The sequence below is a fragment of the Ochlerotatus camptorhynchus genome, unplaced genomic scaffold (assembly GCF_037179485.1).
Source record: "Ochlerotatus camptorhynchus isolate MF236.1 unplaced genomic scaffold, CSIRO-AGI_Acam_v1.1 ptg000280l, whole genome shotgun sequence".
NCBI classification, from domain to species: Eukaryota; Metazoa; Arthropoda; class Insecta; order Diptera; family Culicidae; genus Ochlerotatus; species Ochlerotatus camptorhynchus.
Window position 1 is genome coordinate 563279 of NW_027040769.1, and position 12999 is coordinate 576277.

A 12999-nucleotide genomic window follows, 5' to 3' on the forward strand; every position below is an offset into this window, starting at 1 on the left:
CCAGAAAACGTACCTCCTTCTTGAACGAATCGTCCTTTGCTTCCTTGATCCTTATCCTTCCTGTCCTTATCCTTCCTGTATCCTTGTCATCGGCAGATCCTTCTTCACATGCAGCAATCAAAAACACTCTTCACACAATACACGAATTTATTTAAGCTTAACAAACGACACTACATTATTTATTCACTCGTACATTTATTCTTAAGGCTAACAGTAAACAATAAAAAAAAAACTATAACAAGGGTTTGCCCCTTGTCACTGATCGCGACGACGGATCTATTTCTACTGACTATTCTCCCAGTTTTCTACACTCTCCTACCGATGACCATCAGACTGCCCGCATAGTAGTGGTAGAATTCCGGGAGCCCGTGTGAACCGGTGCACTACCACAACCGTAGTTACCACAGTAGTACACAACCGTTTAAATCGCTCGTGGAGTCCCTGCAATGCGGTGAGTGTGCTTGTTGCTGGCTGCATCCGTTGATTTGGTAATTATGTAACTCTCAGACAGTTATTAACGTTCAAAATCTTTCTTAATTTGTTACATGTTCCATTTTCGGTTTTCACAAAGTGTACCCCCATATAGAAATCAAAGACGTAGTCCTACGTCAAAAGGTTAATGACGACCACTTTACGAGAGTCCTACAACCGATCCAAAGAATTAAATTGTGAAGTACAAGTTGGATTTTCAACCTTTGCAAACGGCTTAAGAACTGCAAATTGTTAACTAGCTCAGGGACACACAATAAGTGTGTATGTACTATTCATGAAAATGTTCAACTGTGCAAACTGCATAGATTCATATTTTTTCGAACAAAACTTGTTGGAAGAAATCGTGAAAAAAGACATCGATGAAATACAATTTGAACAATGCGACACAACCGACAGGTGTGATATAGAAACATGAGTAAAACAGCCGAACGAATTTGTTTCTTATTTAATTGCAAAATTAGAAAGAATAATACCTCACAAAGTCATCACTGGAAAAATCAGCAAACAACTATTAATCCATTTATCATTTATTTTAAAAATGAAGGAAAAATTAATCATTTGAGTCATTTCATAAGAATTGCGCCATGATTCTGTATCGTTCAAATTATTTTATCTCAAAAATTATTTCTTTTCTACGTACAAGACACCAATTAACTGTGAATAAAATTTATTTCATGACTGACAGAGCTGCATCCCAGTATAAAAATCAAAAAAAAAATCCTAGTCTTTGCCAATTTAAGAATAAATATGGCATAGAAGAAGAATGACATTTCTTCGCAACACCGCATGGAAAAAGAGGAACACTTAAACGTATGGCTACCAGAGCTAGTCTAGCTACAGAACGTTAACATCCGATCAGCGTTGCCAGATTGTTTTCAAGCTTATCGGTATCAAATGCTTAAAAAATCGGTATTTATCGATATTCACCATTTTAATTAATTTTATATTTTTGCCTAGGTATTTGTAGGCAAAAATTCAAACTGTTGGACTAAGAACGAAGTGGTAAAGTCGGAAGAAATTTCCGGGAATATTTGAATTAGTCTCTTAATGATACCGAAAAAACTTCCAGCGAAAGAATAAAGAAGATCTTGTTGAGGAAGTTTGCAGGACATTCTAAAAAAATGTCGGAAAAACATCCGATGAGGATCTTTCAAGACAAATATTGAGAAACTTTTGACGAAAACTTTAGAAAATTTTGGAAAAATTCAGATAACATACCCAGAGTAAACCAGAAAAGTTTTGAAAATTGGAAGGCAATTCATAAGAAGCTCGGAAAAACCTTCTAATAGAAGTCGGAAAAAAACCTACGGAGAATGACTCATTGGGAAACTTCCAGGGGACGAAATAAACTTCTGGGAGAACTTCCTGTAGAAGATGGAAGAAACTTTTTGGAGGCGTTGGGAGAAACTTCCTAAGTTAGATTGGAAGAAACTTCTGGAAAAAGCCGGAAGTTAGAGTGCTTACGGAACAGTCGCAAGATACTTCAAGGAGATGTTGGGGGAAAAATCTTGAAGAAATAGATTTCTGGGCGATGTTAGCAACATTCCCGAAGTTCCTTACATGCTCAAATGATCCAGCAATATTCCTGATATTAATAAATCATCCCTGAAACCCCACAATTTGTCACAAATTTTCAGAACATTCCTGAAATGCACTTCGAAAAATCCCTTAATTCCTTAGAACTCTTTGGTTCTTGCGATTTTCCTGAAGTTAATGGGGCTGTTTTGAAGTTTAAAAAGTTTTCATGAACAGCTCGGAACTTTGCTGAAGATTTTGGAAATTCCCCGAGTTTCTCGGAGCTCCTTTAAAGGTTCAGACATTTTCATGAATTAATGTGTCCTGATGTTCTCAGAGCTTTCCTAAAGTTATCTTAATTCTCCTGAAAGAAATGGAAGTGTCCTGAAAACCATTAAATTTCCATGAAGTTCTTTGGACTTGTGATGTTTCCAAAATATCTCAGCCAAAACAAATTAGCCTCAAAGCTATATCTAGTTAATCATAGTCAAGCTATTTATTACGCTACGTTTCCGAGGAATCCCTTTAACCGAAGAGAAATTACAAACAGTCCACCAATTCCTGCTGAGCCAACCGAGGCTCATTCCAGGCACTCCTCCTGCTACGCATTGTCGAGGGAATATTCCGACAGATCGTCGGATTCCTGCAAGTGTCCGGACAGGTACTTATCCTTACATATCTTTAAACTTACCCCAAAGTGCGAACTATTCTGAAGTTTCAGAACTTCTGGAAAGTTCCTGCAGTTTTCCTGAAGCCAATGGAACCGCAATAAATCTCTGGAAGCATTCCAGAAGTTCCGGGAAGTTGAAAAAACTGACGTGAGAAGACGAAGACCCTTCGTAAACTACGAGGCTGACGATGTGTGGCTATGGGTCGAGTAGAGTGGAGACGACTTCTTCGTACAGCAGAGGACAACAAGGCCTTAGCCTGATTGGTAAGGTAAGGGATAAGGCGAAAGAACCTTTCAAGGAAAGCCAGAAGAAGCTTCCAAGGGAAGTCGAAATAGATTCCCGGAAGTAATTGTAAAATAACTTACAGCGTAAGGTGGATGAAAATTCCTAGGGATTGTTGGAAAAATCTTCGAAGAGAAGATTAGAGAAATTCCAGGAAGTTGGAAAATTAACATTGTGATTGATTTATTTGTTCAGTGAATAAAAGTATTTCCCGATTTCTAGGAATTACCAGGATGCGCCATCAGCTGTTTCTCGACCCGTTGGTAGCCAAAAAAGGCGACGAAATGGAAGCATTAGTCGAAAGAGTATCAAGCATAAGACATTTTTAAAGATTTTTTTTAGTGCTGGCTCAAAAATTTGAAGGTTCAAAAAGATAAAACCTCTCATAATAGTTTCAGCGCGGGCGAGCAGTGATCATTTTGATTATTAAAAAAGATCGGTATAAATCGGTACTGAAGCTCAAAAATCGGTATTCTGAGAAACCTTATCTGTACATCGGTATCAAGTTTGAAAATCGGTATAAATACCGATAAATCGGTATATCTGGCAACGCTGCATCCGATCAAAACTGCAAAGGAACTAGGGAAAACAGCCCTATTGTTGCGGTACGTTAGCAGCGTTAGAAGCCTATTGTTGTGTATGGAGGTCTCCATACACAACAATAGACTTCTAACGATGCTAACGTACCGCAACAATAGGGCTGTTTCCCCTATACGATTGGGCTCAGAAGCGAGAACAGCGAAATACATTTAAAAATGGCTAAAAACTACTAACATTTAAAAAAAAATCTACTTTCAAACCGCTACATTTCGAAAACGGTGTGACTTAGAAAATGTTTATGCCAGTTCTTTTTTATTGTAAATTTAGTGTAAGTTCAATATATCAAATCGAGAAAATAATTGAACCATACTTTGGATATTTTCCCAAAAATCATAAATTTTTTGAGCATCATTTCTTCATTTTGACCTATAATTCAATAGGTGGCATTTAATGTCTAAAACATCTGAAAAGTTAAAAAATGCAATAAATACATTTTTGGAGAAAAGTATTTTTAAATTTTTTATATTAAAAAAATGATTTTTTTTAAATTGTATTTTTTTTAAGCTATTAGTTTTAGATGTTCCCTATAACATTTCCCATTGTACCAAAACAATTCGAAAAACTTTTTTCGAGAAACATTTTTCTGAATATAAGCTTAACATTCTTCTGTAGACCCTTTTCCAAATTAAGGCTGGTTTTAAAATGGTGAAAAAATACGAAAATTAATGCATTGGTGAATTCATCGTGAATCGCTCAAAAAGTTTATCGTGGTAGGGAAAACAGTCCTATTGATGCGATACGTTAGAAGCGTTAGGAGCCTTTTGTTGTGTATGGAGACCTCCATAAACAACAATAGGCTTCAAACGGTTCTAACGTACCGCAACAATAGGACCAGGCATGGAAAATCATTTACATTCATTTCATGCATTCATTTACATTCATTTGCCCCTAACTTTATTCATCAACAGAATTCCGCAAAATGATTTATGGAGCTTTTGTAGGTTTTGTTATTAGCTCAAACTTTTGCCAGTAACTCAAATTTGTATCTCTTATGCATCACGAATTAGAGCGGGCAGAACTCGTTACTGTTTTTCAATGAATGTAAAATACATTCACTGAAAAACAGTAGTGAATTCTGTTTGCTCTGGTTCGTCATGCATAAGAGATACGGATTTGACTTGTTAACAAAAGTTGTAGCTAATAACAAAACCTACAAAAGTTTCATACATCATTTTGCGGAATTCTGTTGATGAAAAAAGTTAGGGGCAAATGAATGAAAATGAATGCAAATGATTTTCCATGCCTGAATAGGACTGCCACCCTGCATGCTACTGTTGTGACTTGAGGTAATAATTGCACGCTTTTATTAAGAAACACTAACTAACTACTTTATTTGATATTACACTTGGTTATACTATGTCTGTTCACTTCGGTGGTCGGTAGGCAAAAAAGGACGAGAACACATCTCGTACTGCGTACAACCTTATTTGCTATAATCATTATGGCTACTTATGAAAATATTTCAAGCCAGCAATAAACCTAGGGATACATCATCTCTCCCACCATAAACAGCTTTTACACTACTGAACATATCAGAACTATTTCTTACATATTATAATGATAATACTTTTCAAGTTAAACAAGATTACAATACTTCTAGATGGATTGATCACTACTTGAGTACAATGTCGACATCAACCAATTATAGATAATACTTGAGTCTTGGCTGACCTTTGAGTCAATTTGATCGACGCACTTTTGGCGATTTTGACTCACTACGTCGACGCTTGTTAGATTTCTTCTTCTTTGTTTTTGTAGTTGATGGATTTTGTTGAACGGTCTGAGCGTGGTCTCGACTACCACCGGCAGATGACGGTACGGGTTGATCGGCTGGACTGGTGTCTACGCTATCTTTGTCGACCTGACTGGATTATGACAGGAATTGAAGGATGGAATTCATCTGACAGATTTGAAAAACGAATTTGATTCACATGAATCATTCGCACATTTCCATTAATACTTATCAGGTAAGTTAATGGACTAATCTTTTGCAGAACAATTGCAGGTATCCAACAGACGAGTTCTTTAAAGTGGTTCCGATACAGTACTTTGTCACCGACGTGGATTTCGATGGTTCCGAGAATTCGTGTGCCATTGGCTCTTTTGGTTTAATAGCAGGTTTAGTATGCGTACTCTCAATTTCAACCTTTCGCGGATATACAATATTACTCAGCGTTCGCGGCGTATACGTGAAAAGCATTGATGAAGGTGTTCGGTTTGTTATAGTTGACGGAGTGTTTCGGTAATTGATTAAGAATCGATTGATCTTACGTTCCAGAGACAACGGTTTGCATTTTTCGTCAAGCAAATATTTCTTAAGAACGCCTTTGACTGTTCTTACTCCCCTCTCGGCCAACCCGTTCGATTGGGGGTGATAGGGAGGTGATTTTAAAACTTTAACACCATTCGCTTCCAAAAATGCGACATAATATTCTGAATTGAACGGAAGGCCATTATCCGTAACTACCTCCTCAGCAATTCCAAAGTACGCAAAAAAGGATTCAACCCTTAGATGGATTAAAAATTTCTTTAATCCCACTATTGTCCGTTATCAACGTAAATTTGGCACCGTATAAGTACACAGCTCGAAAAAGTAGTGTAAATTTCTGTTCAATATGATGCACATAAATGGAGCGTAACATATCATATACGTTTACATTATATATCACGTTAAGTTCTGACACATTTCATGCAATGTAGCAAATATTGTATACAAAAGCCCATCTTTGTAAACAACATTGTTTGCAAGTTGCTCGGTTGCGTGAAATGAAATACAAGTCTACATGATTGAATGTTTACATCACAATTAAAATTCAGAATTTTTATCTGTGTACTTATGGAACTTTGTAATTCCAAAAAGGACAGCTAATGCTTCTTTATGCACCTGATCATAGTTTACCTGAGCAGGTGTTAGAGTCGATGATGCAAAACAGACGGATTTTTCAACATTATCGACTAGATGTGATAAAACTGCTCCGACACCATAAGGACTGGCATCGACAGCAAGAACGATTGGCTTAGACGGGTCATATGGTTCGAGAAGATCATGTTGAAGCAGTAAGGACTTCGTACTCTCGAATGCTTCCCGGCACTCTGGAGTCCAAACAAAACGACTGTTTTTACGGAGCAATTTGTATAGGGGACGAAGTTCTATCGATAGATTAGGAAGGAATCTATGATAATAATTAAGTAGCCCGAGATATGCTTGCAGCCGAGAAACATTTTCAGGTGCGGGGGCATCAATTATCGCTTTTACCTTAGACTCGCTAGGGCGTATACCTTCCGACGTGATGGTATAACCTAAATAATCGATCTTCGACTTGAATAAATTAGATTTTGTCAAATTAATCTTAACATTATGATTGTTTAGCTTCTCAAGAACGCTGTATAGATTTATTCTCCAATCATCCACGTCTTCTCCACCAACAATAATATCATCCAGGTAAGCTATTCCTGGGAAATTGATCAGAATTTGATCAATTATCGATTGAAAGATCGCAGGGGCGGATGTAATCCCAAAAGGCATCCTGGTATAGCGAAAAAGACCTCGATGGGTATTTATGGTACAAATACCCTGTGATGCATCAGACAATTTAACTTGTAAGTAGGCTCCAGACAAATCAATTTTACAGAAACTTTCCAGGTAGCCACCTTAGCCAAAATCTCATCGATTCTGGGTAGAGGGTAATGTTCAGCGGTTATGTTACGGTTTAGCGTGGCTTTACCGTCCAAACAAATACGCAATGATCCATCTTTCTTTGGAACAACCACGATTGGACTTGCCCAAGAAGATGATCGAACTGGAATCAAAATGCCTTCCGCAACTAAATTTTTTAAACCCTGCTCAACTTTCGCGCGAAGAAGAAACGGAACTCCGTATGCCTTGTGAAACACTGGCGTAGCGTTAGGTTTTAGAACAAGTTCCGCGGAATAACCGCTAATGGCGTCTTTATCAGTGTCGGACACTACTTTCGGAAATCGCGTTTGAAGCTCGGACTCAAAAGAAGGTTCTAAACTACTCACGGACTCAACTGAAAAGATTTTTCTCCAATCCGGGTACATCCAATCCAGACCGTCTCGACCCAGTAGCGGACTCATTTCCTTGTCGGTTGGAATCACGATCAGGTTCAACCTGCCGTGGACTCCTGACGGCCCGATAACACGGACAGTGACGATGCCTTCCGGTTGAATTCGTTGACCTGAAACAGAGATGAACTTCTGAGAAGTAGGAACTAATAGACAATTCGAGAAAAATCTATGATACGTATCGGACGAGATTACGCTTCTGCAAGCTCCACAATCAGCTTCGAATTCTAGACGGTGACCTTCACAGTCCAGCGACACAAATTCTGGCAAATTGACTCGGTTCAATGACTTCGAACTACCGTTGCTTGAAGAGGGCAGTTCACTGACACTCGGCCCCAAGATAGCTAGACTGCTACTCCTTGAAACACATGTTGCTTGCATTTTACTGACTATAGCCTGGTACGCAGCTGAAAAGAAAACGGAAAAGTAATTTTTGAGGATTTTTCCCAAATGAAAATTTGACAGCTATAGTCTGCTAAATTTTGAGATTATAGGGAGATGTCGTCAAATTGTAAAATCAACACTTATTAGTGTTTATGTTGTTTAAATGCATCCAAAACATCAGTTTTGCAATAAACGCCAACATTACCTAACGGAATAATTGATCAGACCATTATTCCGCAAGGAAAGTGAAATTGCATTCAGAATGCGCCACCTTCATGTCGATCACGATACTAATGTAATCGATCTTTCCTTTACCGATTTCTTTTGAACTGCGTACTGGGTCAAGAAATGCTGAGGAAAAGTAATTTCTTTTGCATTCCGTGTCCTATCCGGTAGCACATAAAAACGTCATTACTTTTCAGCTGCGTACCAGGTTTATGACGTGTAACTCGTTGGATTCATCTGGCTCATCAACTAAGGCCAGGAGATTTAGACGGAGTACTTCCACTTCATCTGACTACTACTTCTTCTGCTACGCGATTGTGTCCACTGGTTTTCTTTGACAGACGACTTTTTGCTAGACAGCTTGTAGAGACATGGCCTTGCTTTTCACACGTATAGCAAGTTTAATTGCGTGCTGGGCACGTGGCTGGGTCATGATGCCGACTGCAGCGATAACATGGCCTGCAGGACTTCTGCGAAGGGTGACTGGATGACTTATTTTGCTTCTTTTCCTGCTGGTGCGATCTGTTTTTCAGCTTTTTCCCTCCTTCCTTCTGGAACGTTGCTAACTTTGGAGACGACTGACTTGACATTTCTTTGTTTTGGCACAAAGCTGCTTCCCAGCACCTGGCAATCGAGCATGCCTTCTCAAACGTTAGGTCAGCTTCGGTAAGCAGCTTTTTTCGCAGCCGTTGATCGGTAATTCCAGCGATAAACTGATTTCGCAATGCATCGGTAATAAATGCATCGTAATTGCATGATTGAGCCACTGCTTTGAGATTGATGATGAAATCGGTGATCGACTGAGTGGCAAGCTGTTCGCACTTCCTAAACTTGTACCTCTCTGCCACGACGTTTGGGGTTGGAGCGAGGTGTTTTTTAAGAGAGTGACCAGGACCTCGTATGATTTCGTACGAGGGTTCTCAGGCGCGCATAGTCTGACCGCGACCGTGTACAGACTAGGGCCCGCAACGGTGATTAACACGGGGACTTTCTTTTCATCCGGCGTGTCGTTCACCAAAAAGAACATCTCCAACCGGTTGAGATATTCTTCGATGTTCTCTCTTAACACGAAAGGTTCAATCTGACCAAACATGCCGCTCGAATCACTACAGCTCCATTGCCATCTTCTTTTTTTACTGAGCGTTCTCCTCCTTGCGACATCGTGCTTGATTGAGGTTATGTTCACCGACCACGCTGCACACTTCACGTTTCAATATTAAAATTCTATTTTTATTTTAATCCTCGTCGTCAAGTTTAACTGTTGTGACTTGAGGTAATAATTGCACGCTTTTATTAAGAAACACTAACTAACTACTTTATTTGATATTACACTTGGTTATACTATGTCTGTTCACTTCGGTGGTCGGTAGGCAAAAAAGGACGAGAACCCATCTCGTACTGCGAACAACCTTATTTGCTATAATCATTATGGCTACTTATGGAAATAGTTGACATGTCTTGTCTTTCAAGCCAGCAATAAACCTAGGGATACATCAGCTACATTATTGTTTTACATGAACCATTTGTGGAGGAAATAAACCAACAACATCATCGGGTAAAGGAAAGTTTCACCAACCGTTGATGTTGTTGGTTTGCGTGAGCGACCTTTGGTTGGTGATTCAAGGGTCAACAAAGGTTTGTTTACAAAATGCCTGCATGGCCTTTTCACATGTTGTTCTTGATTTGGCTAGAACATATGTAAACGCAATCTCGATGTTTCACCCCTCATTTCAGTGAAATGTTTGATACTTATGCGGTGTCTTTTAGAACGTGAAGCACCTCCGTGTTGCAAGCTCGCTGATCTTATACACATGTCTATTGAATGGTACAGTTAAAAAGTACCTAAATATTGTAACGTGTTAGGGCAAAAGTATTTTCTATTCTAGGATACCATAAGAAAGTCAAATATGGTTAAAAAATCGGCCCCTATGAAGTCACATGCTCAGTATAATCATCCGATGCAGATATAACCTTTTGAAATGTTCATCTGGATTTGTATTATCCCACCTGGGTCGTGGGGCTGCTCTGTTTTGTTCGGTGGTTCTCTAAACCCAAACTTTTTCATCACCCATCCGAGACTACGAGGAAAGCGTTCCATCATCTTCAGTGTTCCGACAAGTGACGACAATAAATTACCGCCGGTTGTTTCCGGCTTTGCAGGCAGGATCCACCGGCACAGGTTGTTATTGTTTCCGCACTCACTGACTGCTGGCATGAGGAAGGGAGGTCACTTACAACAAACGAAGAAAAGTTTTATTTTTCGGTTTCATTGTTATTTCAACGGCCCATTTTTCCTTTGTTGAGCAGGTGTGCGGGTTTCGGTCTTTACAAATTGTTGTTGGTTTTTGCGTGTAAAGTTGCGCTGTTAACAATTGTTATGACCGACCGTGGTTGATTGAGCAAACCTGCATTAGGCTATAATCGGTTTGTGGGTTACAGGTTGGCAGACGAAGGATGAACCTTTACATTTTATATGTGCAATAATAATTTACGTTCTGGGTGTAAAAATCCACCATCTTATACCAATTTATTAATCGTTTTAAAATGATTGCGCAAAACCATAACATTCCCAAACAGTAATTTCACTAATGGTCATAAGTAACCCCGACGCAAAAGACCGCGGTTTCTCAAAATGCTGGTGGCATCCCAACATGTGATCACCTCTAAGTTGAACACTCATGAGGGCATAATACACACTTTGCTCACTAAGCTCGGTGCGGTCGTTTTATCAATTCGATTTAGGGAATTTAATTTTCCTGTGAGCCATAAATTTGTGAATTAACAGCGCCAAAAGCCATAAAAACCGTAGAAACAATTTGCGAAATGCCAGCAACGGATCCTAAAACGAGTCTCCTTGGCAATCACTATACATACATCAGCGGATTGCAAGGCAACTAAAACAAAACACTCATTGTGGGTAAGATGTGTTTTTTGTCACCCGTTTCACGTTGTAGGGAGTGGCGTTAGTCCTCAAATGATTAAATTCAAAACTCTCTGTCGGATTATGCATCGCAAATATGCTTTATAGAATTTAAATGTGCCGAAGAAAGAAAAAAACAAAACAAAAATGAAAATATAAATCAAACAGTCATTTGATTTCAAACCACTAACGACAAAATAAGTGGCTAATTAAGTTTAACAGGCTTATTATTGCCCCCAGTATGGTTGCGCTCTAACCGAACAAATCAGTAGCTATAGAAGCATTAATTTGTCAGCGGTTAGATTTATGACCACCAGTGGAACCATTAGGAAAGAAGACAACGTGAGGTGCAAAATCACCACCTCGCACAAATAAGCCTGGAAAATAGCATAAAATCTCTGGTATATGCATACTGTTTCACAATTGACACTCCATTATCAACAATCAACAGACAGTTAGTCTAAAAAGTTTAATAGTCTTTAATCTTAAACTAAAACTTACAGCTACGAACTAAAAGTCAACAAGAAATTAACAGCATGGTTGATTCTCGCAACAAATTTCGCTAGTACAAATAAGTTACAGCGTTTTATGTTGTTGCATTGCGTTGCCTTTGTAAAGTAGACCACTGTAGTAGATTGCAAATTCATCCACCTCAAGTCACGATTTACTGAACTGGTTAATTTTTCGTTAATGTTTAATCATGAAATCGTGAACATTGTTCCGCAAAACAAACGTAACGCCTGCGCTATGTTGCACCGGGCACCAGCAAAAGCAACAAAAGTTATAGAAATGTGAGCTCTGTCTTGAAAATCATGATCTTGTTCTGGTAAACGTGGTTAAAGTTCATGAGTTGTTTAGTAATATCGTGAACCTGTTCTCAAAAACGGGAACATGGTTCATGGATAGGGCTACCATATGGTATCCTAAAGGAGGACATGTCCTCCTTTTTCAATAATTTTTCTACATCCTCCTTTTGCCAGCAAATGCCCTCCTTTTTAATCCTTGTATTTTTTCCAGTAACATATTCATAAAATTGTTTTCAAAGAACATTGTTAACAGAGCTTATTTGTTTAACCTCATCTTATCTAGAAAATGCCATTCGATGGTAATACTAGGAGTATACTACAGCTGTCAACCCCCCTACATTTAGGCTGCGATCCATTTGGTGAAATTTCACTTACACTGATAGGCAAAATAAAGTGCCCACCCCATCATTTTTGAAATTTCTCTCATTTATTTGGTTCAAATTCAAATAAACACACCGTAGTCTGTTTCGATGTCTTACCTTTATTATTCTTTTAAAGTTACACCTATGGAATACTGAAAATATAAAGTTTTACTTGAAGTAAAAGAAAATCAATTTGGATTGAAAAAGAAAACAGTGACAAAAAAAAGTGCCCACTTCAAAAATCGGTATGTTTTCGATAAGTTTCCATCGGAAAACCCCTCGATTGTTTTTGTTTTGAAAGTTTGACATGTATTGAAGCAAACGGGTGGAACTGGTGCATTTGTACACGTGATCGCATTTGAATCAGTTGAAAAAAATGGAGGACGTAGTGATTTCGAAAGCAATTCCCGTGTGTATCCGAAAATTGGTTGTTCGTGATGTGCAAAACGGTGAATCGCACCGGTCTGTCGCTAGGAAGTACAATATCAGCAAAACAGCGGTCGGGAAAATTCTGCAGAAAATGAAATCGTTCGGATCAGTGGTGGATCGCCCTGGCAGAGGCAGGATGCGCAAAACGGATGCGAGAACGGACACCAAGATCATGCGTGAAGTGAAGAAGAACCCGAAGGTAACTGTCCGCGAGATCCAGGAGGCTC

At 38.9% G+C, this 12999-nt stretch overlaps 1 protein-coding gene across 1 annotated transcript in view; it reads right to left on the reverse strand.

Annotated features, from left to right (window-relative positions):
- Nucleotides 1-12999, reverse strand: part of LOC135706457 (uncharacterized) — a 33230-nt gene that overhangs the window by 17060 nt on the left and 3171 nt on the right. The window contains exon 2 of the mRNA XM_065228070.1: nucleotides 5277-5425. Coding sequence (XP_065084142.1) covers nucleotides 5277-5425 — 149 coding nt within the window. The remainder of the gene's footprint in view (nucleotides 1-5276; nucleotides 5426-12999) is intronic.